At 65.5% G+C, this 26,111-nt stretch overlaps 12 protein-coding genes across 12 annotated transcripts; 4 read left to right on the forward strand and 8 right to left on the reverse strand.

Annotated features, from left to right (window-relative positions):
• Window positions 1-12: 12 nt before the first annotated feature.
• Window positions 13-7,902, reverse strand: MICPUN_58477 (predicted protein; the record flags this gene model as incomplete). The annotated part of the gene is made up of 3 exons (XM_002502409.1): window positions 13-7,428; window positions 7,568-7,647; window positions 7,827-7,902. The coding sequence occupies 3 exons, from the start codon at window positions 7,900-7,902 to the stop codon at window positions 64-66; spliced, it is 7,521 nt and encodes a 2,506-aa protein (XP_002502455.1). The 3' UTR covers window positions 13-63.
• A 404-nt stretch (window positions 7,903-8,306) lies between these two features.
• Window positions 8,307-9,668, reverse strand: MICPUN_100449 (glycosyltransferase family 4 protein; the record flags this gene model as incomplete). Its single annotated transcript, XM_002502410.1, has 1 exon — window positions 8,307-9,668. The coding sequence occupies one exon, from the start codon at window positions 9,666-9,668 to the stop codon at window positions 8,307-8,309; it is 1,362 nt and encodes a 453-aa protein (XP_002502456.1).
• Window positions 9,669-9,836: 168 nt separating this feature from the next.
• MICPUN_58479 (predicted protein) lies at window positions 9,837-10,322 on the forward strand (the record flags this gene model as incomplete). The annotated part of the gene is made up of 1 exon (XM_002502031.1): window positions 9,837-10,322. One exon carries the CDS (start codon window positions 9,837-9,839, stop codon window positions 10,320-10,322), a length of 486 nt encoding a protein of 161 aa, XP_002502077.1.
• Window positions 10,323-10,633: 311 nt separating this feature from the next.
• On the reverse strand, window positions 10,634-11,027 carry MICPUN_58480 (predicted protein; the record flags this gene model as incomplete). The annotated part of the gene is made up of 1 exon (XM_002502411.1): window positions 10,634-11,027. A coding segment is annotated over one exon (394 nt), but the record flags the coding sequence as incomplete, so codon positions are not given.
• A 307-nt stretch (window positions 11,028-11,334) lies between these two features.
• On the forward strand, window positions 11,335-12,453 carry MICPUN_58481 (predicted protein; the record flags this gene model as incomplete). Its single annotated transcript, XM_002502032.1, has 3 exons — window positions 11,335-11,454; window positions 11,598-11,675; window positions 11,959-12,453. The coding sequence occupies 3 exons, from the start codon at window positions 11,335-11,337 to the stop codon at window positions 12,451-12,453; spliced, it is 693 nt and encodes a 230-aa protein (XP_002502078.1).
• Window positions 12,454-12,629: 176 nt separating this feature from the next.
• Window positions 12,630-15,014, reverse strand: MICPUN_100451 (predicted protein; the record flags this gene model as incomplete). Its single annotated transcript, XM_002502412.1, has 1 exon — window positions 12,630-15,014. One exon carries the CDS (start codon window positions 15,012-15,014, stop codon window positions 12,630-12,632), a length of 2,385 nt encoding a protein of 794 aa, XP_002502458.1.
• A 166-nt stretch (window positions 15,015-15,180) lies between these two features.
• On the forward strand, window positions 15,181-15,983 carry MICPUN_58483 (hypothetical protein). Its single transcript, XM_002502033.1, has one exon. It carries the CDS (start codon window positions 15,197-15,199, stop codon window positions 15,938-15,940), a length of 744 nt encoding a protein of 247 aa, XP_002502079.1. The 5' UTR covers window positions 15,181-15,196; the 3' UTR covers window positions 15,941-15,983.
• Window positions 15,941-17,152, reverse strand: MICPUN_58484 (hypothetical protein). Its single transcript, XM_002502413.1, has one exon. It carries the CDS (start codon window positions 17,069-17,071, stop codon window positions 16,007-16,009), a length of 1,065 nt encoding a protein of 354 aa, XP_002502459.1. The 5' UTR covers window positions 17,072-17,152; the 3' UTR covers window positions 15,941-16,006.
• Window positions 17,153-17,348: 196 nt separating this feature from the next.
• Window positions 17,349-18,740, reverse strand: MICPUN_58485 (predicted protein; the record flags this gene model as incomplete). Its single annotated transcript, XM_002502414.1, has 1 exon — window positions 17,349-18,740. One exon carries the CDS (start codon window positions 18,738-18,740, stop codon window positions 17,349-17,351), a length of 1,392 nt encoding a protein of 463 aa, XP_002502460.1.
• Window positions 18,741-19,316: 576 nt separating this feature from the next.
• On the forward strand, window positions 19,317-22,772 carry XPO1 (exportin1 protein; the record flags this gene model as incomplete). Its single annotated transcript, XM_002502034.1, has 2 exons — window positions 19,317-19,427; window positions 19,559-22,772. 2 exons carry the CDS (start codon window positions 19,317-19,319, stop codon window positions 22,667-22,669), a joined length of 3,222 nt encoding a protein of 1,073 aa, XP_002502080.1. The 3' UTR covers window positions 22,670-22,772.
• A 1-nt stretch (window position 22,773) lies between these two features.
• MICPUN_58487 (predicted protein) lies at window positions 22,774-24,285 on the reverse strand (the record flags this gene model as incomplete). The annotated part of the gene is made up of 1 exon (XM_002502415.1): window positions 22,774-24,285. One exon carries the CDS (start codon window positions 24,283-24,285, stop codon window positions 22,810-22,812), a length of 1,476 nt encoding a protein of 491 aa, XP_002502461.1. The 3' UTR covers window positions 22,774-22,809.
• A 312-nt stretch (window positions 24,286-24,597) lies between these two features.
• Window positions 24,598-25,993, reverse strand: MICPUN_58488 (predicted protein; the record flags this gene model as incomplete). Its single annotated transcript, XM_002502416.1, has 2 exons — window positions 24,598-25,563; window positions 25,715-25,993. 2 exons carry the CDS (start codon window positions 25,991-25,993, stop codon window positions 24,598-24,600), a joined length of 1,245 nt encoding a protein of 414 aa, XP_002502462.1.
• Window positions 25,994-26,111: the final 118 nt, after the last annotated feature.

Consider the following 26,111-nt stretch of genomic DNA (forward strand, 5'->3'; position numbering starts at 1 on the left):
CACCTCGCTCAATCAATTGTAAACAAGTTTGTGATTAAAGCCTCGCGCATAATTTCAGCTGGTTCAGCTCGCCGTGGAGAAGTCCACCTTGACCGGGGACACCTGCAGGTTCGGCTTGGGCGCCAGCTGCAGGTCCTTCGCGTCGTCCTCCGCCACGAACCACACGTCGTACGCCGTCGACGCCGTCAGCCCCCCCACGCTCGCCGTCGTCTCCTGCGTGAGCGACCGCAGCGACGTCACGTTGCCCGCCTTCACCGCGTCGCCTCTCAGCGACGTCCCCTCCTTCACCTCCCTCGCCGTCGGCGCCCTAGCCGTGTCCGGCAGGATGAGGTAATACACCACGCCCGGCTCGTCCAGCTGTACCACGAGGTCCAGCTCCGTCGACGCCGATCCCTGGTAGGTTCGCGGGTAGGAGCTGACCCACCGGGGCGGGACGATGTCGATGGCGGGGATGACGTTGAGGTCGCGAACCGACGGATCGACGCCGACTCGAGTCGTCAACGGGTCGTCCGCGCCGTAGAGCTCGCCGTATCGATCCCCCCTCATCGCCGTCGTGGGCACCACGGGCTTCCAGCCGGTGTAGACGCCCGGCCCGTACCGCTCGATGGCGACGACGTACGTCGTCTTCGTGACGCCGTCGGCGGCTGTGACCACCAGGTGAAATTCCGATCCGCCCCGAGCCGACAGCGCGCTCAGGTCAATCTTCGGATGCGAGGACAGGGACTTGCCCGTGGTGTACCCGGGCAGGCCGCCGGGGTAGTCCACGCCCGTGCTGCCCTGCGTGTACATCATCACGCTCGCGCCGCTCTCCGCCGTCTCCGCCTCGACCGTTATGGATTGGACCCTGTTTGGAATTCGAACAGAGTACCGCGTGAGTCGCGAGTCCATGACGCACTGCGGGTTGGCGGACGAACACCTCGCGGGGGCGTTGCTGTCGCACCCCTTGACGCACTTGGGCCACGTCCGTCCCCCCATTTGCGTCGAGTTAACGATGGTGTCGTCGTCGTACTTCACCTGCAAGAGCACCAGCGACGAGTTGGTCACCGTCGAGTCCACGGCGCGGGTTATGCCGAGGTGGTAAATCTTTTTGGTCACGCCGTCGCCGGCGGTGACCTCAAACTCGTAGATGGTCTTGCCGTGAGGGACGGTCACGGCGAACTCGCTCTGCGACGCCCTCGCCGTGCCGTTAACCTTGATCTTCCCGATGCTCTCGGTGTCGTTGGAGATGGGAGTCAGCTGCACGGTGCTCGTGGTGACGTTGACGAACACGGCGTAATAGGTGATTGACTGCTTAAACGGCGGCACCAAACCCAGGTTGGCGGAGTCGCCTCCGTTGACGACCCTCGCGACGAGGCCGCCGAGGTGCGCGTCGGTGGAAGCCGACGTGAACGCGACGGTGGTGATCGCGGTCTGCAGGTTGCCGCCGTAATCGCCCGAATCGTCGTCCTCGGCGATGATGTGGACGTTGTACATGGACTTGGGCTTGAGGCCGGTTATCGTCACGTTGTACGGGGCGTAATTCGGCGTCTTGGAGATGACCGTCGGCATGGCGATGCTGCCCTTCGCGATGAGCGCCGTGGCGTTATCGTTCGAATCCGTGCCCGCCTTGACCTGCGCCGGGGTCGGGTCCGCGGCGGTGTTCTCGTCGACGACCCAGTACACGGTTCCGGGCTCGTTCAGCCGCACCTCGAGCACAGCCTCGTTGCCCTTGATCGCCTTGACCTTTGGGAAGCTCGACTTGAAAAACGGCGGCACCGAGTCCGTCGTCCGCCCCGTGCTCTTGACCGGAACCCGCGTGAACTCGCCGTAGTAAATCGGGGTACCCGTCGTCGAATCCGGCCCAGTCTCGTCACTCTTCACCGTGCCGTTGACGTGCGTCGCCACAGCGTAAAAGTCGTATTCAACCGCGTTGCTGAGGTTGGCAAAAGTAGCGATTGTGCACGCGGTGGTGTCGTCGGTGGTGGTGCCGTAGCCGTCCGCGGTGCAGTCGGTGCTGCCCGCGGTGTCCGTCTTGGAGTTATCCGCGAAGAAGCACCGGACGTTGTTTCTCGGCGCCGCGAGGTTCACGTAGTCGTAACATGCGGGCGAGTTACCGGCGCTGTCCTTGCCGTTGAGGATCTGCGTCGGGCTCGGCGCCGGGGAACCCTTCCGCAGAAGGACGTAGGACACGACGGCGGGGGAGGTCAGGTGCATCTTCGCGACGAGCGAGTCGTCCGTGGCGGTCCAGCGCACAGTCTCGGTCGTCACGGAGACGCCGCCGAGGTTCGAGACGAAGCAGGGCGCGAGCTTGGTGGGCTGGACCCTCGCCGTCCGCCGGACGTCTCCGTCGCCGAGGTTGCCGTTGGGTCCCTCGGTGGCGACAAACACCGAGTAGTACCCGGTGCTCGGGGCGGTGAAGGTGACGTCGACGTCGTATTCGGTACCCGCCAGGGTCGCGGTGATCGACCCAGCCGCGAGCTTGGTCACCGAAGCGCTCGTTCGAACGTCGGTGTAGTCGACGCCAGCCTTGATCTGCTCCAGGGTAGGGTCGGTGACGGGCGCCGCGTTCGCGGACGAGTAATCCGTCGCGTCCGCAACTGCCATGTAGTGCACCTTGCTTCCGGGCTCGTCGACGGCGACGGTGAGGGTGAACTTGTCGGCGGCGCAGTCGGACATCGTCGGGTACTTGGAGTGCCGGTACTCCTCCGAGTGGAGGATCGACGTGCACACCTCGTGCTTCTTCGAGTCGCACGGGTTGCCCGAGAACAGCGGGGCGGTGCCGTCGGCGGTGGTGACCTGAACCTTGGTGGGAGCCGCCTGGAGGTTATCCACCGCGGCGAGACCGGGCTTGTGCGCTCGCGTGTCGTCGCCCGCGTCGTCCTCCGCCACCACGTACACGTCGTACACGATGCCGTCGGTGAGCGGGTCGTCGGTGGTGGACTTTGTCAGCACACCACCCGCGGTCACCGCGAACGTCCCGCTCACCTCGGCGGCGGCCCCCGCGTGATCCTTACCCGCCTTGACCTGCGCCGCGGTGGGCGCCTGTTTTCCGGGCATGTTCTTCGAAGCGTGCGCGGCTTCGGCGTGCCACGCGGGAAACGCGACGTAGTACACCTGACCCGGCTCGTCCATCTCGACGGAGATGTTGAACGTCGTCTTCAGGGCGCCAAACCCGGTCCTGGACTCGGATTCGTTCGCGTAGAGCTCGTTGAACAGCGGCGGGAGGATATCCGCGGTGGAGGGATCGGTCGTGTACTTTTGCACGGCGCCGCGGTTGGGCGTCGTCGCCGAGGTGAACCCGGTGGGCTCATCGTCCTCGGCGTAGACGTAGGTTGCGTACGAGTCCTCCTGCCTGCTCTCCAGCCCGATGGAGTCGATGGTGAACAGCGTGAACGTGTCCTTGGCGAGGTCGACGCTGCCGTAGGCGGCGACGCCCGTCTTGGAGTCGCATCCGTCGGTGCCCGCTCGGATCTTCTCGGCGGTTGGAGCCGTCGCGCACGTGGAGTTGACAAGCGCGTACCAAACCTTACCAGCCTCGTTGATCTGCAGCTGCAGGTCGAAGCCCTCGCCGGAGACGTGCGTGTACCCCGGGGTAGAGTTCGTGAACGACGGCGCGGTGACGTCGGCGGTGGCGAAGGAAAAGTTGACGCCGGAGTTGTCGTACTCCGTGTTTGGATGCTTAGCCTTGACCAGAGTCACCTCGGCTTGGAGGTTCTTGGCGTCGGTGGTGGCGGCGAGGGGGATCCCGTGCCCGCCGTCGTCCTCGGCGACGATCCACACGTCGTATTCCGTTTCGCTCGTCAGCTTCGGGCACACCTTGCAGTCGGTGGATGACGCGCAGCCGGACGTGGTGTTGGTGGTGACGGCGTGAGTGACGTTGGTGTTTGCGCTGGCGACGGCGAAGGAGCCGCACGCCTTGGGGTTAAACGACGACGTGGATCCCCCAGACACGGCGAGAGACCTCGCTGACGAGGCGCTGGCGGGTGTCTCGCCCTTGGGAACGACGTGGTAGTACACGGTGCCCGGCTCGTTGAGCTGAACCACCAGCTTGAAGCTCGTGCCGTCGACGTCGACGATGGTCCCCGCGCTGGTCCACTCGCCGACAAACTCGGGGGGCGTGACGTCGGGGGTGCGGATGTGAATCTTCTGGAGCGCCGTCTGCTTGTTCGGGACGGGCTCGTCGTCCGCGGCGGTGACGTAGACGTAGTAGTCCGTCTCGGAGACGAAGGTTCCGGTCACGACGTGTTCAATCTTGGTGTTGGCGGCGCTGACGTTGGCCGTCCCCTTGGCGAACACCGCCCCGCCGTAGACGTCGACGCCGTTCCTGACGTCCTCGACGTCGGGACTCGTCTTATCGTAGGCGTCCACGGTGTAGTAGGCGACGCCGATCTCGTCGAGGTTCAGGGTCAGGTTGAAGGTGTCTCCGGTGAGGTCCTCGATGCCGGGGTACGAGGCGGTCCAGACGGGAGGCGTGGCGTCTTTCGTCGTCGCGTCGAGCTTTGTCACCGCAGCCTGCTTGTTGGCGTCGGGGAAGGCGTCGCCGCTGTCCTTGTCGTCGTCCACGTTGTCGACGGCGACGACGTAGACGTCGTAGTCGGTCTCCTGGGACAGACCCGATACCTCGCACTTGTATTCATTCGCGGGTTCGGGCGCGTCGAAGGAGCTGACGTTTACAGTCGCTTGCCCGCACTTCTTGACAACCGTGACGCCGCCGTAATCGACTCCCGCGATGACCTCGTCGACGGTGGGCGCGGTGTCGCCGTCGGCGATCACGACGAAATACACGTGGCCCGCTTCGTCGAGCTTCGCCGTCACCTCCAGTTTTTCCGGCTCCGTGTCAACCTTGGGATACCCCGTCGCGAACTTTGGCGCCGTGACGTCGCGCGTCGCAAACGTCAGCTTGACCACCGTCGTCTGCTTGTTCCGCAGGTCCACGCCGTCGACCGTCGCCTTGTCCTCGGCCACGAGGTACACGTCGTACGCCGTCTCGTTGGTGAGAGCCGCCGAAGCCGTCGTGATGTTGACCACGGTGCCGCCCGCGGCGACGTCCTGGGTTCCCGCGGTGACGTTGCCGCCGCCGCCGGGACCGGTCCCCGCCATCACCTCCGCGACCGTGGGCGTCGACCGCGCGCTTCCGTCCGTGAACTGCGCGTTGTACGTGTAATCCTTGGGCACCACCACGTAGTAGACGTAACCCGGTTCGTCGAGCGCGACGGAGATTTTGGCGTCGTCATCCGTGATGTCGGTATCCTCGGTGTACGGAACGCGGGGGTACTGGACGCCGCCGACGGCTTGCCACGTGGGCGGATCGATGTCCGCGGTGGTGACGGGCCCGATGGCGGTCGCGGCGGTTTGCAGGTTGCTGACCGGGGGATTGATTTTGAGCGCCGGGTGGGACGGGCGGTACTTCTCGAAATCCTCCGCGGCGACGTACACCTTGACGGAAGTCTCCGACGGAATTCCGGAGAGCTCCATCTCGTATCCGGTGTCCTTCTCCGGGACGTTCCGGGCTCCGCACACGAACGCCGTGTTGGTGGTGGAGTCGCTCGGGGTGTAGGTGTTCCACGGCGGTCTGGTGCCAAACGCGGTGCCGATGCTCGCGTCTCCGCAATAGCGAATCTGCGCGGGCGTCGGCGCGGTTTTCGAGGCTTCGACAACCATAAAGTACGCCGTGCCGGGTTCCGAGAGCGCGAGGGTCACGGAGAGGGTGACGCCGTCGTTGCTCTTCCCCGGGGTTCCCGCGCTCGGCTCGTTACCGCTGAGATACGGAGTCGTCTTGGAGGAGTGGTCCTTAAACGTCGGCGGCGTCTCGTCGGTGGTCCGAACCACGATCGTGCGCGTGGACGTCATGTTGTTGAGGTCGTCGTCCTGGCCGACGACGTATACCCAGTACCGCTGGTCGGGGAGGATGGTGGGGCACGACGAGCAGCTGCCGGTGGTGGACCCGCCGGTGCCCTCGCCGGGGAGCGCGAGCTGCGACGAGTCCCCCGGGTCCTGGCACGCGCTGACCGTCAGCTTATTCGCCGTGTCCGCGATGATCTTGCTGGCGGTGGTCTTCCCGGCGGAGACGTCCACGTGACCGCACGCCACGGTGCCCGAGAAGGAGCCGGCGAGAACCTGCGCCGGCGTCGGCGGCGTGGGCTCCGAATCCGTCGTCCTCTTCACCACCAGGTAGTACGCCTTGCCCACCTCGTCGAGCTGCACGTCGAGCGAGAACGACGTGCTGTCCACGTCGGACACCGCCGGCAGCGCGGGGCCGCCCTCGAAGACGGGCGGCGATCCGTCGAGCGTGGTGAACTGCACGCGAGTCGCGGACGTCTCAGCCACCGGCGAATTCGACGCGTACTTGTTCGTAGCCGTGTCGGCGTCGCCCTCGTCTTGCACCACGACGTAGGCGCTGTACGCAGTCTCGTCGTCGAGCCCGGTGAGGGACACGTCAGCGTCCGTGTCCGCGGTGGGAACGGTCCACGACCCCTTCTTGACGACGGTGACGCCGCCGTAGACGCTCACCTGGTCGACGACTTGCGCCGCCGTCGGCGCCGCGGAGGCGTTGGGGACGATGAGGTACCAAGCCTTGCCGGGCTCGTCCATGTTCATCGACAGCTGCGCGGACGTCGCCGCGACGTTCTTGGCCTTGGGGAAACCGGACGCGGGGGTGGGTGGGGCGACGTCGGCGGTGGTCACCTCGAGCTTCTGCGAGGAAATGTCCGACGCGGGTTGAACGTTGTTTGAGCGGCCGTACCCGGCTTGCGCGTTGTCATCCTCGGCGATGTACCAGACGTCGTACTCGGTCGCGCCGGCCGCCGCCAGCTTGGGGCACGCCTGCGGCAGGGACGTGTTCGTCGTGCTCGCGGCGTTGTTGTTCCACGCGGAGGTGCACGTCGACAGGTCCGCCACGCTCCGCAGGTTAAAGGAGACGTGGTAGAGAGACGAGGAGAGGTAGTAAGGCCTGGCCGGGACGTAAACGCCGCCGCCCGGCGAGCACGCCACCGCGCCGGTGACGGTACACCCGGTAATCTCGGCCACCGTCGTCGGCGCCGTGGTACCCTTGGGAAGCACCGCGAAGTGTACCGTGCCGGCTTCGTTGAGGACGACGGAGAAGTGAAACGAATCCGCGTCGATGGAATCCGCGTACGGGTATCCAGAGGCGTACGTCGGTGGGTTATCGTCCCCCATCACCAGGTCGAGCTCCGTGGTCAAAGTCTGGAGGTTGCCGTTGGAGTCCTTGGCGACGAGGAAGACGCTGAGCGCCTCGTTATCGTCGTATCCGGTCAAGGTCACCGACGCGGCGGTGTCGGCGGTGACTGCGATGGTGCCGTTCTTGTGCACTGTGTAGCTCGCCCCGTCCACGACGTAGGAGTTGTACAGCGCCTCGACCTGCGACGCGGTCGGTGTCGCCGCCGTGGCGCTTCTGACCACGTAGTAGTACACCGTTCCTCCCTCGTTGAGCTGGGCGCGCGGGGGAAACCGTGGTCAGGATCGAATCGGGATAAAAAATAAATGCGGGTTCCGGGTGGGTCCGTTGGTGAATTTGCTTTTTTGTTGGGGCGCCCCCGCGCGGGTCCTGGGGAGGGATGCGCGTGCTCACCTTGACCTCCAGGTCGAACTGGGAGCCCGTCACGCTCGACGTCGTGGGATAGCCGGAGTGAAACAGCGGCTCGGTGGAGTCTGCGGGGCGCGGGGAAGGACGGGTCGCGGGGTCAGGTGACTTCCCGAGCGCCAGGCGGTGATGCGGGGCGTCCGGTCTGGGGTTGGGCGGTGCGACGGTCGGGTGCGAAGACCGCGACGACGCCCGGGTGAGAAAAACTTTTCCGATCGAGGATGATTCGATGGGAAGGGACGCGCACCCGCGAGCGCCGTGCCGGCGAACAGAGCGAGGAAGGCGAGCGCGGCCAGCGCCGGCCTCGCCCACCTTCCATTCATCGAACCCGCTCGGGGCTCACGTCTCGGGTGCCCCATCGACCGTCGCGTGTGGGTCTCCGGGTCGTCACCGCCGAGTCAGAGTCGCTCCGCCCGTGCCCAACGATCGGTACGAGCAGTCGCGAATCGACGCGGTCGGCCTCTGCCCGGCGTCGCCTCGCAGGCTCGCCGAGTTGTGCGCAGGGTAGGGTCGCGCACCGTGGCTGTTTCAAAAACAGGCTGGCAGAATTTTTTTTTTCTCACCGCGACTCGGTCATTTTGCACGTTTTTCAGTTAATTAGGATTGATTTCGACAAATCCCGAAAACGTTGTGACTGAATTTCATGTACCGTTAATGGCATATACGACATTCGACGCGATTCGCAGCAACAGCCGGTGTTAGTTTTTCCGCCACTCTAGTAGTAGCTCTAGTCCACGTCTACCAGCCGCCGAGCGTCGAACCTCCCGAGCCCCCTCCTCCCCTCCTCCGCCCACAACGTCGCCACCGCGGACATGCCAAACTTGACGCGAATGTCGTCGGCGCCCTTCGTCCCGAGCGCCGCCGCCTCCGCGCGGTGGTCGTGCGTCCACCGAAGCCGCCACGCCAGCCCCTCCACGTCGGGCTCGCATCCCTTTTGAGCGTTGATCACCACGCACTGCACCGGCAGCGAGTTCGTGCTGTCCGCGAAGGCGGTCGTGCCGCTGAAGTCGCTGGCGATGAGCAGCGTCCCGCTGGCCATCGCCTCGGCGCACGGCAGGCACCAACCCTCGCCCCTCGAGGGTAACACGAAGGCGTGCGCTGACCTGTACATCGAAGCCATTTGCTCCCGGGTGACGTCTTCCCCGTCTTTAACCTCGATGACCTCCACCGCCGCGAGCTTTCCCGGCGACGTGTTCCACAGCGCCCTCGCCCAGTGCTTCACCCCGTCGTTCGCGGTCCTGAACGGGTTGTGCGCCCAGCCGGGAACCTTGGCGCGAATTCGAAGGACCACGTCGTCTTTGGCGTCAAACGCGTTCCAGTACGCCTTGAGGAGCGCATCCGGTCCCTTGCGGTGTTGCCACTGGAACACGCTCAGGAACACCGTCTTCTTCGAGTCACGAAGGCTGGCACCCGAGTCGGCACCCGAGTCTGAACGAACCGAGTCGCCGTCCCCGGGGATCTTACCCCGGAATATCCGGTCGTCCACCGCCTCCGGGAGCGCCCTCGCGTTGGGGCACCCCTCGCGCCGGTACAGTTTCCTGTGCCACTCGGTGGGCACCCACGTCTCGTGCACCAGGGCGCAGCACCGCCGCAGCGTGTCGCTCAGCACCACCTTCTCGGTCATGCTCCTGAGCACCGCCAGCGTCCCGCGCGCCTCCGCCTCGCGAACCGAGTCCCTCTCCCACGGGCACGGCGCGTCCTCGCCGTTGTGCCAGCGCACGTCCACGTCCGGCTGCGACGCATCGTCCTGGAACCTCCCCGCGGTGGACGCCGCCTCGCGCTCGTGCGGGGTGAGGAGCCCGCGCAGGGCGGGCTCGCATCGGCTCAGCGTCGGGGTCCTGACGCACGTGCCCCGTGCCGCGAGCGCGACGTGGAGACCCAGGGCCTCGGTGAAGAAGCCGGAGAAGTCGCAGCCCACGCCCACGCCCAGCTCGATGTGCGGGCCGTGGCACGCGCGTCCGTCGGTCGGGGCGTCGAGAGGGGTGCGGCCGTCGGCGTCGGGGAGGATCGTCGGCGCTCTGGCGCCTACCGGTGGGATCGTGAGGAGGATACAGAGGGCGCCGATGAGGCGGATCGACCGCGATCCCATCTCTGGTCGGCGCCCTTCTCGCCGCGCCCCGATCTGTGGCGAGTTGGGGTTCGGGCGAGATGGCCGGAAATGCAGCCTGCGCCGGAAAACCGTTTCACAAATCCTTTCGCCGTCGGCATTGTCGCCGCGCCGCATTCGCCCAGACCGAAAGAACCAGACATATTCACGATGGCGGTCGACCTCTTCAAGATTGGCCTCTACCTCAACGCCCTCGAGGCGGTGTTCGCCATTCAGTTTTGGGCCGTTGCCGTCCCTCAGCTGAGCTTCATCCCGCTAATTCCTCCGGTCACCGATTTGACTTGGCTCCCTTCCGTCGCATCCTCGGACGGCGGAAGGGCGCTCATCGCGTGGTACGGCGCCGTCCACTTCGGCAACGGCCTCGCGAGTATCCTCATCCTCAAGAACGAGGGCGGAAAGGCTCCAAAGTGGTACGCGCTTTCCTTCGGGCTGGCGCAGCTCCTCATCGCCGTCTTCTGCGCAATTGAACCCATGAAGAATGCGACTGGCGTGTTCCCGATTGGCTCGCTCTTCCACGGCGCCGCCGGCGTCGCACTCCTCTCCCCGATCTGGCGACCCCTCCTCGACAAGGCCACCGGCGCCCCCGTGAAGACCAGAAGCGGCCGCAAGTCCAGGACACCCAAGAGGTACCAGTGAGAGGCGGCGTCGCGATGAAAGGAGGACTCGTGTTGCGTTTACTTTCAACTGTTTTCTGATCTGAAGCGCGTGGGCTTTTAGCGCTAGCGCTACGCGTGACAACGAGTGATAACGACGCACCGCTCACCGCCTCGTCGTCGCGCGGCAGTGGAAACGCCCCGCGGTGCGTTCACGCGTGCCTTTCCCCGCGGTCTTCCCGTTCCCCCTCGCCAACCCACCCGCATCGACGGCAAACTCCCAGTTTCTTTTGAGTTTTGCTGTGCCGTCTGCTGTCAGGTGCGTAACTTGGTTCAACCCGGGTGGGGGCACGATCACCAATCGTCGTCGTCCATGACATTCCTGCGTCGCATCTCGATCTTGGGGCCGCCCCGGCCGCCACCCTCGCCCGATCCCCCGTTGATCTTCTCGAGCATGCCGATCAGCGCGTCCTCCGTGACCTTGCCGCCGAGCTGGCCCCTCTGCGCCGCCTGGAGGAGCATGTTCTCGAGCGCCTGCGCCTTTTCCGGCTTGACGAGCGCGATGCGAGCGAGGCGCTCCCTGGCCTTGGGCTCCATCAGCGACGCGATTGCGGCCGCGCGCTGCTCCTGCATGGCCTCGGCGCGCTCCTGCGCGGCCTGGGCATCCTCCGCGCTCTGGGGCATGCCGCCCTCCTGAGCACCCAGCTCGGCCAGCCTCTTCTGCTTGATGGCCTCCAGAGTCGGATCCTGCGAGAAAGTTTGCGAAGGTGTCGGCCTCAGATCGCGGGTTCACGAGCGCGTTCGGGCGCGATACCGGGGCGAAGGGGGCATCGCGGCGAAACCGATGGGCTCAGGGACGGACCATTTGGGTTTCTGTGTGACTCGGGTGCGCTCCGCGACTCGGCGAGCGTACGTGTGAGGCGGCCGCGGATCTTTTTTTTCCCGAGTTGACCGAGGGGGGCCGTCGTCAGGTGCCGAAAAATCATCGGGGGGAACCGACACGAGTCACCGGTCTGTTTTCCCGAGAAGGGGCTGTTCCCCCGCGCCAGAACGACATGAGCGCGCTCGCGTACCTGCGGTCGCAGGCGGCCGAGGCAAGAGCCTCGGGGGAGAAGCCCTACTCACTCTTCATGGTGTCCCCCGAGCGCGTGCTCGGCATGAAGCGAGCCGCGGAGGTGGGAGCCGACGCGCCCCGAGATCCACGACCCGTCACCCGCCGATTCGCCTCGCCTCGTCCGAGACGCAAACGCTTTTTTTTCCCTTCACCCTCCTCGACGCTGACCGGGATACCGCCCTCGCCGCCCGCCACGATTCGCAGCCGTTCAGGAGCGTCGAAGACGGCGGCGACGCGGAGACTTATCGCTACGCCAAGACGCCGAGAACCGCGGTCAAGACGGTACGATCCACGCGAGATGACCCGAACCTCTCTCCCCTCATCGCGACTCGCGAGAATTTCCGCTTTCCGCGACCGATCGGAGCTGACGAGCCCCCCGATCCCCCCCGTTCGATCCACCAGCGCCCCGTCACCGACGATAACGAGGATGAGGTACGCGTCCGATCCCTGCGACAACACCCACGAGCACCGCGCACGCTCCATCCGCCGATGCGCGATCCCCCCGTCGCGCCCTCGCGCCATCCGCTCACGACCCCGATACCCCCCCCGACACACACGCGCGCAGGAGTCGAGGTACAACCTCAGGTCCAAGACGCCCACGACGATGATGAAGTCGATGAACAAGCTCGGACTCTACGTGCCCCCCGCGATGAGAAACCCCAAGGATCCCGAGACGGACGGTACCGTCCAAAAGACTGAAGGAAGGAAGGTTGGATTCGCCATCCCCGCGCCGCGCGTCGAGGTGTACAAGTCGAGCAACCGCGAGAACCATCCCCCGGGCTTCGGGCCCTCGTCCAATAACGTCGAAGGAGCCCCATCGGCGAAGGAGCTCCCGACGCCCAAGCCCGCGCCCCTCGCGGCGATATGCAGGAACGCGGCGGTCGCCAGCAGGAAGCGATCATCGACGGCCGACGTCGGCGGTAAACCCGGAGTTAACTCGTCCGAGGCCGGCGGCGGCGCCAGGCGCGGTTCCCGCTCTCGAGGCGGGCGGGGCAGGTCGGGGTCGTCGACGAGGACCGTCACCGTCGTCATCCCCAAGGCCAGCGCGGGGCCCAGGTGAAGGCGCGGCGCGGGTGTACGAGTGACGCGGGTGTACGAGCGACCGTTCGCCGTGAACCATCGCGGAGAGAGAAGGGGAGGGGGAAGGGACGGGAGGAGTCGGCGCGGGTGGGGACGAGAGCTCTTTCGTCGCGGTAATCTTAGCGAAACTTACTTTGAGTTGCCTCGGCTTTGGAATCAAAAGAGGGATTCCAACGCGGATTCACGTTCCCCCGCGCAGCCCATCGCCTCCTCCACCGCCGCGTGCAGCGTCTTCGCCCTCGGGTTGGAGCACTCGGGCTGGCAGAGGTCCACGAGCCAGGGCGCGCCCGACGCGTCCAGAACAAAGGCGGCTTCGACGATTTTTGGAATTCGCATCGACTGGTGCGCCGCCATGGAGAAATCACCCACGGCGTCGCCGTCGCCCACCATGCCCGCGCACAGGGCGATCAGCGTCTCGCGCAGCGCGTTCGTGATGGCAGGCCACGCCTCGGCCTCCCAGTCGATCCCCGCGCGCGCGCCGAACGCGGCTACGTCGTCAATCTCGGCGGAGTCGACGGCGCCGGAGTCCCCGCGGGCGCCTCGGTTGGTTAAGTGCGCGTCGTCATCCTCGCCGCCCTCGACGTAACGCCCGGGGGCGACGCACAGCCTGAAACCCTTGGTTACCTTCGCGTTCACGACCACATGAGGCCCGGTTTCGTCCCACTCGTTCTTGGGCTTGGGCTCGACGCCGAAGACCACCACGTAAAAATGGAGCGAATACTTTCGTCCTCCTTCGAGCGTCGCGGGATCCGACACGCACCTCTGCGCGAGCAAGCACTCCGCGTCGTCGCCGAGGAAGGCCTGCACGTCCTCGATGCGTTCGCATCGACGCACGCGGGGCGCGTCGGGATGTGTGCCCTCGTACACCCTGTTCTTCCCTTTGGCTATGTAATCGCCGGGAACAAAGTCGATTGGAGGGTCATCGGAGTCCTTTCGCTCGTACACGTCGTACGCCGGGGGGACGATTCGACCCTCGAGGCCGCTCGCCCTCATGCGCTCCGCCAAACCCAGCTTGCCCAGCACGGTCACCCAGTGCGGGGCGGCGAACATCCAGTTGATGGCCTCGAACGCGCGCCACAGCTCCTGCGGCGCGTCTTTCTTCATTTGCGTCAAGGCGTCGGCGTACGTGTCCGCGTTTTCGTCGTCGCCGCAATCCTCGAAGATTCTCCGGAGCAGAAACATCGCCGCCGATCCGCCCCCGGCGGTCACGGACAGCATGTACAGGCTCGTGGGCTCGGCGGAGTGTCCCCGCATGTGCTGGGCGAAGGCCAAGGTCATGAGCACGACGCCGTCCTGCCTGGGCTTGACGAACTTACCCTCCGGTCCGCCGACCATCGCGGCTCGCAAAACGGCGATTGCGTCGTTGACCCTGCCGAGGCGCATGAGCAGCGTGGATAACCCTATCCACGCGTCGGGGTGATCGAAATACCTCTGCGCCACGTTTGCGTACAGCAGCTCGGCCTCTTGGAACCCCCGGCACTCCTTCCCGTGAATGTGCTCGAGCATCTGACCGAACTGCGAGTACCCGGTCATGAATCCCGCCGCGGTGTGAAGGCACGACCGCATCGTCTCAATCGCCGCCGCGTGTCTTCCCAGCCGGCGCTGGATCAGCGCGAGCTGAAAGGAGCACGCCGTGAAGTCCGGCTCGAGCGTCAGGATCTTGTTCAACAGATGCTCGCACTCGAAAGGGTCCGGTCCCGTCTCGGAACCCGCCTTTTTCGCCTCCTCGAACGTCTTTTCGAGCCGCTGGAAGAGCGCCTTCACCGCCGGGTCCCTCTCCCGGTCCTCCGCCGCGGCTGTGAGCTCGGCGAGTTGCCTGTCCCTCTCAGCCTGCTCCTCGTTCCGCGCCTTGGCGTCTTCCTCCTCCTTCTCCTTGACCTGTTCCGTCTCCATCTCGTCCAGAACGGCGAGCTGGGCGAGCGCGGCGTCGCAGTCGGCGGCGCGTTTGGCGAGGACGGGATCCGGCGAGTCTCCGGAGAGTTTCGTCGCGAGCGCGAGGTCGTCGGCGCACTCGCGAAAGCGGCGCAGGGCGAAGAGCGCCTCGGCGCGCCTGTACCGGGCTTTCGGCCACTCGGGGCGGGTGGCGACGCACGCGTCCGCGGCGAGGAGGGCGTCCTCGGGACGCCCCGCGGCGAGGAGCGCGCACGAGCGGTTGCTCTGCAGCGCGGCGGAGTTCACCCCGCCGGCATCGTCTTCGCCGCTCGTTGTTGGATCGATCATCGCGGCGGCGACGGCGAAGAGACCCGCGGCGGCGACGAAATCCCCGCGCGCGTACGACTCCGCCGCGTGGGCTTTGGCGTCGGTCCACGTGGAGTACGCGGACGTGTCCAGGGTCTCCTCGAGCTCCGGCGCGGCGAGCGCGCCGGTCGCCTCGGTATCGTCGGCGCGAACGGCTCCGTCGCGATCGTCGGCATCTTTCCTTGCGCGCGCGCCGGTGAGGACGTCCCTGGTGCGAGCGAGGTGGGCGAGGACGTCGTCCCGGGTGATGGACTCGGCGTGGCGATTGGGAAGGTCGCCTCCGCGACGCTCCCAGCCGTACATGGCGCGCGGCGTGTGCTTCGAGAGCCGCGGTCGCCGCGCGAGAGGGGAACGCGAAAACGCCCCAAACGCCGCCGTTTCGCCTCCCCCCGTCTCCCTCCGCGTCAGCGCACGCGCGAGACGTCAAAGTTTTTAGGGATCAGATCGCGCGGCGCGCGGGTCGCAGGTGCGGGTCTTCGGCCCAGATGGTGGAGCTCAGGCTGAAGGGCGGCGGGGAGGTTCCCATCGCGGACGGGGACACGGTGGCGGTGGGCGTCGTGGACATCGCCGGCGCGGGCGTTCGCGCGATGCTCGCGATGCGTCCCCCCGGCGCGGCTGCGCTCGAGCTCGAGCTCGTCGGGATCCCGGCGAGCGCGGACCGCGAGGGCGCCGCCGGGCCGACGTTCGGGGACGACGTCGCCGGCATCTGTCTCGTCCAACCCGCGCCCGGGGTGTCGCTCATCGCGGTCAATCGCCCGCTGAGCGCCGCCGAGGAGGCGCCGTTCGCGCACGCGTTGGCGTCGCTCGTCACCGAGCGCCGCGCGCCGTTGTGCATCGTCGCGGGGGCGCTCAGGCTCAACGTTGGCGGCGAGGGCGTCGTTTTCCAGCACGCCATCAACGGCGCGGCGCCGCTGGACCTTGGCGCGAACGGCGGCGACGGCGTTCATCGGCTGCCAGGAAATCTGCCCATCCCCGACGGCTCCATCGCCGCGTGCGTTCACTCGCTGAGACACGCGGGCGTTCCAACCGTGTGCGCGCTGACGCACGGATACAGAGTCGCCAAGCTGGGGTCCGAAGCGGAGACGGACGCTGCGGCGGCGGCGGCGCGGCTGGGAACGGCGGTGGCGAAGGGTTTGGGATGCGCCCGCGACGGGCGGGCCGACCTCGCGGCGAATTACGTGTGGCAACCCGACGAGGTCGCGGCGAAGGCGGACCAGATGTACAACTAAAGTCTTTGAGCTAGTAGTCTTTGATGAGCCTAAGTGTTAACCGACGACCCTCGACCCTCTCATCCGTCACGGCGTCCGTTCGAGATCCGACGCACCCTCGCGCAGCTCGTACGCCTCGCGCTCCTCGGAGCCAGCCTCGCTCCACTCCGATCCCTCGCTCCACCCGCCTCGTCCCGGCGCCGTTCCCCACAGCGCGCTCAGTTCGAGATCATCGTCGTCATCGCCGCCCGAACCGACGGCGCCGGCGACCCACACGGGCGGGGGTTCCACCTCCCCGGCGCGTACCTCGCCCCGCGCGAACGCGAGGTCGAGGGCGATGACAGTCTCCGGGTCCAGGCACGGCACGCCGAGGCGCCATCGTCTCGCGTCGGATTCGTCGTCCTCGTCCGTCGCTACACAGCTGTGCGCCACCGCGAAGGTGTCCTCGATCGTCTCATCAGTCTCATCCTCGCCGGACGCGTCCCCGTCCTCCTCGCCGCCCTCGTCGTCGTTCGTCGAACGTCCTCGACCGCGCGCATCTATCCGCGTCTCGCCGTACCCGCGTCCGGTGACCGTGAAGAACCCCGGCGCCTTCTCCGCGTCGCACCACCACTCCCCCGCGGCGCCGCGCATGGCCTCGATCCACGGCGACGACGACGAGGCGGGTTCGTCGTCGTCGTCGTCGTCGTCGTCGGCGGCGGCGGCGTGGGGATCGCGGCGCCGGGGTTGTCCCGCGCGGGTTTCGGGCGGTGCGGGCACCCACTGGACACCGATCGACGGCGTCGTCGACGCTCGCCGGCGCGAACCCGGCGCGGGTACGAACCCGACGCGGCGCCATGTTCGCGCGAGCTCCGCGACGGGCACCATGTCGTTCTGCCGGTCCGAGCGAACCCGCCGGGGCCGGCGCGATGGGTCCCGCTCCGTCTCCTCTCGCCGTCTCTCACCGCCGTCGTCATCTTCGTCGCCCTCCCCACCGTCGCGGCGCAGGAGCTCCTCGAACCTGTCCAGCAGCGCCTGCAGCGACGTCGCCTCCGCCTCGCGAAGGTCGTGGTCGAAGGGCCGGGGGGGATCGTCGAGGAGCTCGTCGAAGACGTGTCCCCCGTTCGGTGACGGGCCGGCGTCGGTGCCGCTCGAGATGCGAAGGGAGGACATGGCGGCGAAGTCGGGCTCGGATCCGAAGGACCGCGCGTCGTCGTCGTCCGGCTCCGACCCCATCGTGGGCCCTCGGCCTCGCGCCCCCTCCTCTGACAACTCTCCGAGAATTGGCGTTGATAGATGCCAACACCAAAACGTTCACACACAGCAAGTGCGCTCGCGGCTTGCAAACTGGCAGACTGGCGCGGGGTCGAGTGGTGGGCGCTGGATCGGCGAAAATCTCGCGGGTCGACTTTAACATCTCTCGTGCTCGCTATTGATGTCTCCAACACCCTCACTGCGGCGGCGGGGGCGGGTTGGTCTGCCCCGGCGCCTGGTAGTACGACTGCCCCTGCGCCCGCGGCGGCTGCGGCGGCTGCACCATCATCGGCACCATCTGCACCAACCCCTGTGGCGTCTGCACGTATCCGCCGGGTTGATGCATCACGGGTACCATACCCGCGGGCGTCTGCATCATCATCGGCGGCTGCTGGGGCGCGAAGCCCGGCTGGTGTTGGTGCTGGTGTTGGTGCCCCACGATGCCCATGTGCGCCAACTGCGCCGCCGGCGGAACCTTGGGCTGGAAACGATGACGATGATGATGATGCGCGCCAGTCCCCGTTCCCGTTCCCGCCGCGGCCGCCGCCGCCGCGAGCCCCCCGTCGCGCACCGCCCCACCAGCCTTACCGACCCCGTCCGCCCCGCGTTTCTTCTGCTTCCTCTTCTTCTTCGCCTCGGCCTCCTTCTCGTCGTCCGAGTAGTCGTCGTCGTCGTCGACCTCCTCGTCGTTTTGGCCGCTGTTGTCGTAGCCTTTCGTGTAGAGCCCCTTGGTCTCGATGACCCGCGACCTGCCCTCGACGACGTAGACGCGCGCGCCAACGTTGACGTCCGATGCGATGGCCACCTCGACACCCTCGGCGGCACCCTCGGCGGCACCCTCGGCACCCCCGCCCCCCTCGGCGGAGCCCCCGCCCCGGGATTTGGGCACCCGCAACGCGTAGAGCGGCGACGCCACCGGGCCGAAGACCTCCTCGACGGCGCCGAGCCCCCGGCGCGTGTCGAGGCACAGTATGGACTCCTCGTCCAGCGGCGGAGTGTTGGGCAGCGACTGCACCACGACGGTGTCGCCCACGACGCTGATGACGTCCCCGATGGGCACGATGGCTTCGTCGGCGCCGATGGGGGGCGGCGGGGGCGGCGCCGGGAGTTGTTCCTCGGGGATCTCGTTCTTCGTTCGCGGGGGTTCCGCGTGGCAGGCATCGTCGTCGAGGTCGCGGTCCACGCCGTTCTTGATGTCTTCGAGCCACCGCGGCATGTTCGCCATGTCCAACTCCTCGACGTCCTCGTCGCTGCTGTCGGACCACTCGCTGGAGTCGTCGCCGTCGCGGATGATCGCGGGGTAGTTGGTCGGCTTGACGCGATTCGCGCCGTCGGCGTCTTCGCCGTCGCTGAATTCGTACTCCGCGCCTTCGGTGGACGGACGGACCGCCTCGCCGTCGTCATCGTCGGAGCCGTCGTCGTCGTCGTCTTCGGAGGAGGAGGACCCGGCGGAGGAGCTTTCGCTGCGGTCGCCGTTCCGCTCCGCGGCGGCGGACGATTCCGCCCCGGCTCCGTTGATTGACTCCAGCGCGAACTTGGCGGCCACCGCGAGGTCGCCCTCGCCCGCGGGCACGGCGACGGGCTCCATATCGTCGACGCGGTGTGGCGCGACTCGGGGTGTCGACAAACGCGCGAACCCTGCCCGGATGCGTCGGGTTCCGTGTCCTGGAGAGTGGCGACGTCGGGGGCCGTTTTCGAGGATTGAATTGTCCGGTGCCGCTTTTTGGGAAGATTTTTTGCGTCGATCTTTCGGGTTTCGAAGATCCTGACTGCCCGTTCATACGAGGAGTTAATCACAAATGCACGGGTCGACACTGGAAAAGCACCTGAAACGTCGTGAAAGATCTCTAGGTTTTCCACCGCCGAGACCCAGGGGGAAGACGTTGGGAACCCACCCATCCCGGGAGCGGCGACGCGGCTCGAGGCACATCAGACGACGCTCGACACCTCACCAGCGACGTCGGTAGACCCGTGGTGTCACGGATCGGAGGACGCGTTGAGGTGCCCGCCCGGAGACGCGAAGGTTTCACGTCACCGAAGGCGCCGCAAGACCCCGCGATCGTCGGCGACCCACGCGCCGGCCACCGTTTGAAACTTCGTCGAAGGCTCCGCCGAGGCTTTCGCTGCACCCCACCGATCGGCGGGGTGCGGTTCGTCGGGTGCCATGGCGTTCGCGGGAGCCGAGAAGCTCCTCGACTTCAACCAGCCCTTCGATGTGCCCCTCCTCGACCAGATCGTGAACGCCTTCTACGCCCCGGGCGGCGACCCGAGCGTGGTGCGTCCCCACACCCGCGCGCCCCCTCCCCCATCAAGCGACGCTGACTCAGAGGCGCCGATACTTTTTCCTCGCCCTTCGTTCGCTGACCCGATCTGCCCCCCCCCGCCTCCACCGCATCGCATCCGCAGCGCGCCGAGGCCGAGAAGATCATGACGGGGCTTCAGGAGAACGAGATGATGTGGACCCGCGCGGACGCCATCCTGGAGCAGAGCCAGAACCCCAACACCAAGTTCTTCGCGCTGCAGGTTCTCGACGCGGTCATCAAGTACCGCTGGAACGCGCTCCCGGACGATCAGAGGGAGGGCATCAAGAACTTCATCTCCAACCTGATCATCAAGCTCTCCACCGACGACGCGTCTTTCCGCGGACAGCGCGCCTTTATCTCCAAGATTAACAGCGTCCTGGTGCAGATACTCAAGCACGACTGGCCCGCGCGGTGGGCGTCGTTCATCCCAGATCTGGTGGGCGCGGCTAAGCAGTCCGAGTCGCTGTGCGAGAACTGCATGAACATCCTCAAGCTCCTCAGCGAGGAGGTCTTCGACTTTTCCCGGGGCGAGCTGACGCAGGCGAAGATCATGGAGCTCAAGAACGCGCTCAACACGGACTTTCCCCAGATCCACGAGCTCTGCGAGTTTGTGCTCCAGCACTCGCAGCGGCCAGCGCTGATTCAGCAGACGCTTCAGACGCTGCACGCGTTCCTGTCGTGGATCCCGCTCGGGTACATCTTCGAATCCACGCTGCTGGACACCCTGCTCAAGCTATCGCCCAATCCGCAGTTCCGCAACGTCGCCATACAGTGCCTGGGCGAGATTGGCGGCTTGGCGGTGGACCAAAAGTACGACTCGCACTTTGTCAAGCTCTACGTCACCGTCATCGAGCAGCTCCAGCAGATTTTGCCGCGGAGCGTGAAGATCGCCGAGGCGTACGCCAACGGCAGCGACGACGAGCAGGCGTACATTCAGAACCTCGCGATATTCCTCACGCAGTATTTCAAGCACCACATCGGCCTCCTGGAGAAGACCCCGGAATATCAGGCGCACCTGCTCATCGGCCTCGAGTACCTCCTGAACATCTCCTACACCGATGAACCCGAGGTTTTCAAGGTTTGCCTGGATTACTGGCACGTGCTGGTGTGCGACCTGTACCAGAGCGACGGTGACGCCGCGGGCGGCGGCGGGATGGCGGAGTTTTCCTTCGCCCCCGCCGGCGCAGCGAACGGCGCGGGGGCCAACCGACGGATGCTCTACTCGGGTTCCATGTCGCAGCTTCGCATGCTCATGGTCAGCCGCATGGCGAAGCCCGAGGAGGTGCTCATCGTCGAGGACGAGAACGGAAACATCGTCCGCGAGACGCTCAAGGACAACGACGTGCTCGTGCAGTACAAGATTATGAGGGAGACTCTCATCTACCTCGCGCACCTCGACCACAAGGACACGGAGACGCAGATGCTCGACAAGCTCGCGAACCAGCTCAACGGCAAGGAGTACAGCTGGAACGTCCTGAACACCCTGTGCTGGGCCATCGGGTCCATCTCGGGCTCGATGGCGGAGGACCAGGAGAACAGGTTCCTCGTCACCGCGATCCGTGACCTCCTCAACCTCTGCGAGATCACGAGGGGTAAGGACCACAAGGCTGTCATCGCGTCGAACATCATGTACGTCGTGGGCCAGTACCCCCGGTTCCTTCGCCTGCACTGGAAGTTTTTGAAGACTGTCGTGAACAAGCTGTTCGAATTCATGCACGAGACGCACCCGGGCGTCCAGGACATGGCGTGCGACACCTTCCTCAAGATCTCCATCAAGTGCAAGCGCAAATTCGTCATCATGCAAGTCGGCGAGCACGAGCCCTTTGTGAATGAACTCCTCCGGTCGCTTCCGGATACCATTCGCGACCTCGAGCCGCACCAGATTCATACCTTCTACGAGGCCGTCGGCCACATGATATCCTCGGAGGTCAACCCGGCGACGCGCGAGGAGTACGTCCAGCGGTTGATGGACCCGCCGAACGGCACGTGGAACCAGATCATGGCGCAGGCCAAGGCTCAGGGCGCGGAGTGCCTCAAACCGCAGGAGGTGATTCGCAACATCGCGAACATCCTCAAGACCAACACGAGCGCTTGCACTTCACTCGGCCAACCCTTCCAGAACCAGATGTCCAACATCTACGCCGACGTGCTCAACGTGTACAAGCTGTACTCTGAGCTCATCAGCGCATCCATCGCGGAGGGTGGACCCTACGCGTCCAGGTCGAGTTTGGTGAAGGCGATGCGAACGGTGAAGCGCGAGGTGCTCCGCCTGATTGAGACGTTCGTGGAGCGATGCGAAGACCCGCATCTCGTCGCCCAGCAGCTCGTGCCGCAGATGATGGATCCGGTGCTGGGCGACTACGCGCGGAACGTGCCGGACGCGAGGGACGCCGAGGTTCTCTCCCTGTTCGCCGCCATCATCAACAAGGTTGAGGGCGCGATGATTGACGAGGTGCCCAAGATTTTTGAGGCGTGCTTTGAGTGCACGCTCACCATGATCACCGCGAACTTTGAAGATTACCCCGACCACAGGCTCAAGTTCTTCTCGCTGCTCAGGGCGATCACCAACCACTGCTTCCGGGCGCTCTTCGCGCTTCAGCCGGCGCAGCTGAAGCTGGTGGTTGACTCCATCGTGTGGGCGTTTAGGCACACCGAGCGCAACATCGCAGAGACGGGCTTGAACTTGCTGCTTGAGATGACCAAGTACTTCCAGGTTTCCGAGTTTTGCAACCAGTTCCACCAGAGCTTCTACCTGTCGCTCGTGCAGGAGATCTTCGCGGTGATGACGGACGGCTTCCACAAGCCCGGTTTCAAGCTGCACGCGCTCCTGCTTCAGAATTTATTTTGCATCGCAGAGAGCGACCAGTTGTCGGCGCCGCTGTGGGACGTGAACACGTTGGGACCCGGCGCGTATCCCAACAACGCAGCGTTCGTGAAGGAGCACGTGTCGAAGCTCCTCTCCGCTTCGTTCCCCAACATGGGCCCGGCGGAGGTTCAGGTGCTGATCCAGGGTATGTTCGATTACAAGGCGGATCTGACCATGTTCAAGAACCACCTCCGTGACTTTTTGGTGCAGACGAAGCAGTTCAAGAGCAGCGACAACAGCGCGATGTTCGCGGAGGAGCAGGCGGCGAGGCAGGCGGCGGAGCGCGCGCGCATCGATGCCGTCCCCGGAATGATCCCGGCGAATCAGGTGGACATGGGCGACGATTGATCTCGCACATTTTGGTGGGTGGGTGGCTAATAGCAAAACATAGCGGCGGCGGCGAAACAAGCCTCTGCAAACACGATGTGATGAGAGGATATCATCGCACGCGAAACATCTCGTTTTTTAGGTTACACCGCTCCCTCCTCTCACGCCGCCACCTCCTCCTTCTCGGCCTCCCGTTCCACGACGATCGGCGGCGGCGCGCTCACGTCGTGCTTGGCTATGAGCTCGGCGGCTGCTCTCGCATAGGTTTCGTCCTCCGTGTTTGGGAGCATGAGAAACTCTGCGTTTTCGTCGTCCCGCCCGCTCCGCTTTGCCGCGTCGGCGTAGGCGCTGTCGTAGTGGTTCAGCAGGATGTCCTCCACGAACTCGTCCCATCGCTCCGACGCGATCATCTCCTCCCACTCCGCCACCTTCTTCTTGCCGCACTTGGGTACCAGCTTCTGGAGCTTCTCCACCAGACGCGAGACGTCAGTCGTCTCGAAGTGCTTGTACCCGCCGCGAATCCACCGTACCCTGCTCTCCATGGGAACCTCGAGCAAGGTGACGGAGCCCTTGCGCATGCCCGCCCACGTGTTCTTCGGGATCTGCAACCTGCCGATCATCGACGATTCGCCCTCGACGAATATCGGCCGGGATCGATCGAAGGTCCTCGCCTGCTCCCATATCCTGGTGTCGAAAAATTTCTGCGAGGGCTGCCTGTTGTCCCACGCCGGGTCCTCCCCGAGGACGCTCCCGCGGTGCTGCGCCATCGCCTCCAGGTCCAGCACCTGCGCACCCTGCGCCTTGAGCTGGTCCAACATCTTCCCCTTTGCGCACCCGGTCTTGCCCGCGATCAGGTGATAGCGGAACCCGTCCATGGTTCGCAAAAACTCCAAGACGCCGGCTCTGTACCTCTTGTATCCGCCCGGTATGAGCCCAACCTTGAATCCCACCCTGGACAACACGTGCGCGAGGGACATGGACCTCTCGCCGCCCCTCCAGCAGTACACCAGCACCCTGGTGTCCTTCTCCTTGTCCTGGAAGTGCTCGTCTAGTATCTTCCCCAGGTTCTTGGCGACCAAGGACGCGCCCAGCTTTTTGGCCAGGAACGGCGACTCCTGCTTGTATATGGTGCCCACCCTGGCGCGCTCCTCGTTGTCCAGCACCGGCGTGGAGACGCTGCCCGGCACGTGATCGTCCTCCCACTCCGCGGGGGAGCGCACGTCGCACACGATGTCCCAGTCGCGCCGCGGGTCGAACCCGGGCTCGTCGGGAAAGACCTTCATTATCCTCGGGCCCATCTCCACGTACTCTCTGCCCTGGCTTCCGCGACCACCGCCGTTCGCGTCGGTGGAGTCGCCGTGGTCATCCTTAGAAGAGACGGCGCCCATCGCGCTGAACCCGCCTCGACCTGCCGGCGGCGCGAGCGGCGGCGCGCGGTGGACGCGGGAGACGCGCGCGAAGGCGGGGGATGCGCACGCCGAGAGAGAGGCGGCGGCCGCGACGCGCGGAAGAAAGGCGAAGGGCGCGGACGGTGGGCGCGTCGCCGAGCGGGAGGAGGCGCGGGCGGAGATGCGCACGCGTCCACCGACCTTGGAGCACGACAGGGACAGCAGAGAGGCTGCGATGGTCGTTATCATCGCGCGCCAGGCTTGTGGCCGAGCCTCGGACCCTATTCGGACCCGACACGCAATTCCGTCCGGCTGGCAGGCTGGGCAGTGGGCAGGTGGGCAGCTGGCAGGCTGGGCTCAAACTCAACTGCTCAACTCAAATCAACTCGACACATATATTAATCAACTCGACACGTTGCAACAAAATAATCTGTGCAACCAAATCAAATGTTCCGTGGCGTCCCCCGCTGTCTCTCGGTTTCAGGACTACCGGGTCCCGTACCTGGGCACATCGTCGTCTGCCCGCGGGTGGCGTGATTTCACCCCCCGCTCTTTTTCTATTCACACCCGGCCGGACGCCGCCGCGACGCCGGCCTTTTCGCGTTTGCGTCTGAGGTCCGCCACGACCATGCGACCGTACGCGAGGAGGTTGCGATACCCTTGGTACGCCCACACGGTGACGAAGACGTAGAGCACTGCGAAAAAGGTGTAATGCCATTCAGCGCCATGCAGAGCAGCGCTCTCGATGTGCCAAGCGATGGACCAAAACAAGAACGACAATAAGACCACCATTCGGACCGAGAATAAGACGTTTCGCCAAAAGATCTTCCGCTTGTCCGCCTGTTCCGTGAGTGGACCGGCGTCCGAGCCCCCTTTCAGCGCGAGACGCTCCCGATACGCCTGCACGATCTCCGCCGACCACGCGTCTCCGATGTACATGGTTCGCGAGGCGTTGAAGCAGTTGAAAGGCTCCCGATCGGGCTCGGGCTCGGGCTCCTCCTCTGGGAAAAAGACCTTGACGGCGCCCACCGTCGGTGAGTTAGCCCTTCTCTCCCCGTCGTGCATCATCGCATCGACCGGTCTCGGTTCGAGCATCATAGACACGGGCACGGACGTCGAACCGCCCATCGCCAATCGTCTTCGGAGCTGTTCGTTCTCCGCCCGAAGAGCCTCGATCTCCGCGCGCAGCCCGGCGGGGAGCCTCTCGCGATGATGCCGCGTCTGGCCACTTCCTCCGGGCGCGGCGGGATCGTCCACCATGGAATCGTCGTTGTCGAGCCCATCGACGTCGCCGGCGGCATCTGGGTCATCTATCCGGAGGATTGTGGGGCTGTCCCGCTGTTGGATCGTGGCGCTGTCCTCGGCGGAGGTTCTTTCGTCCGTTGGAGTCGCGCTGTCGAAGTCTTCCTCCCCGCCGCCCATCGGTAGCCCGGTGGAGGAGTTCTGGCGCTTCACCCGGCGGGAGTCGCGAAGGGCTCTGGTGTGGCAGACCACCGGCCCTCCTGTGCACAGGCAAACTTCGGCGCACTGTCGGAACGGAGGAGAGCGTCGGTGAGCGAGGAGGCCAGGAGGGTGGAAGAGGCGATTATTCAGGTGAAAAGCCCGCGAAAGGTCCGGGTTGAAGTGGTTCGGGTTGAAAGGTTCGGCAAACTTTCGCGGGCCGGGGGGTGTAGAACACGGGCCCCGGACGTGTCGATGCGTGGAGTATCGAGGATGGAAGGACGCCCACCCTAGGACACTGGTCAAAGTTGGTGAACCCAGCCTCGCTGCGCCTGTTGCCGCAGTCGTAGGTGTGGTACCGGGCGCCGCATTTGCCACACTGCTTGGCGGATTCCGGGTGGCGCCTGAGCATCCCTCCGCAGCAGTGGCAGGACCCGGTGGCGGCGTCCCGGCCTTCGATGTCGGGTTCGATGGGCGGCGGCTGGGCGGCGCGCCTCTTCGGGCGACCGGACGCCATCGTCTCCTCGGGGGAAGACATGTCGACTCGGATGCGGGCGGTGGGGGAAGCCCTTCACCACACACGGTGGTGACCTTTATGGAAACGACTGTTCACAGCGGAAGGGTCAAAGATGCGC

This window comes from Micromonas commoda, chromosome 5, assembly GCF_000090985.2.
Source record: "Micromonas commoda chromosome 5, complete sequence".
NCBI classification, from domain to species: domain Eukaryota; kingdom Viridiplantae; phylum Chlorophyta; class Mamiellophyceae; order Mamiellales; family Mamiellaceae; genus Micromonas; species Micromonas commoda.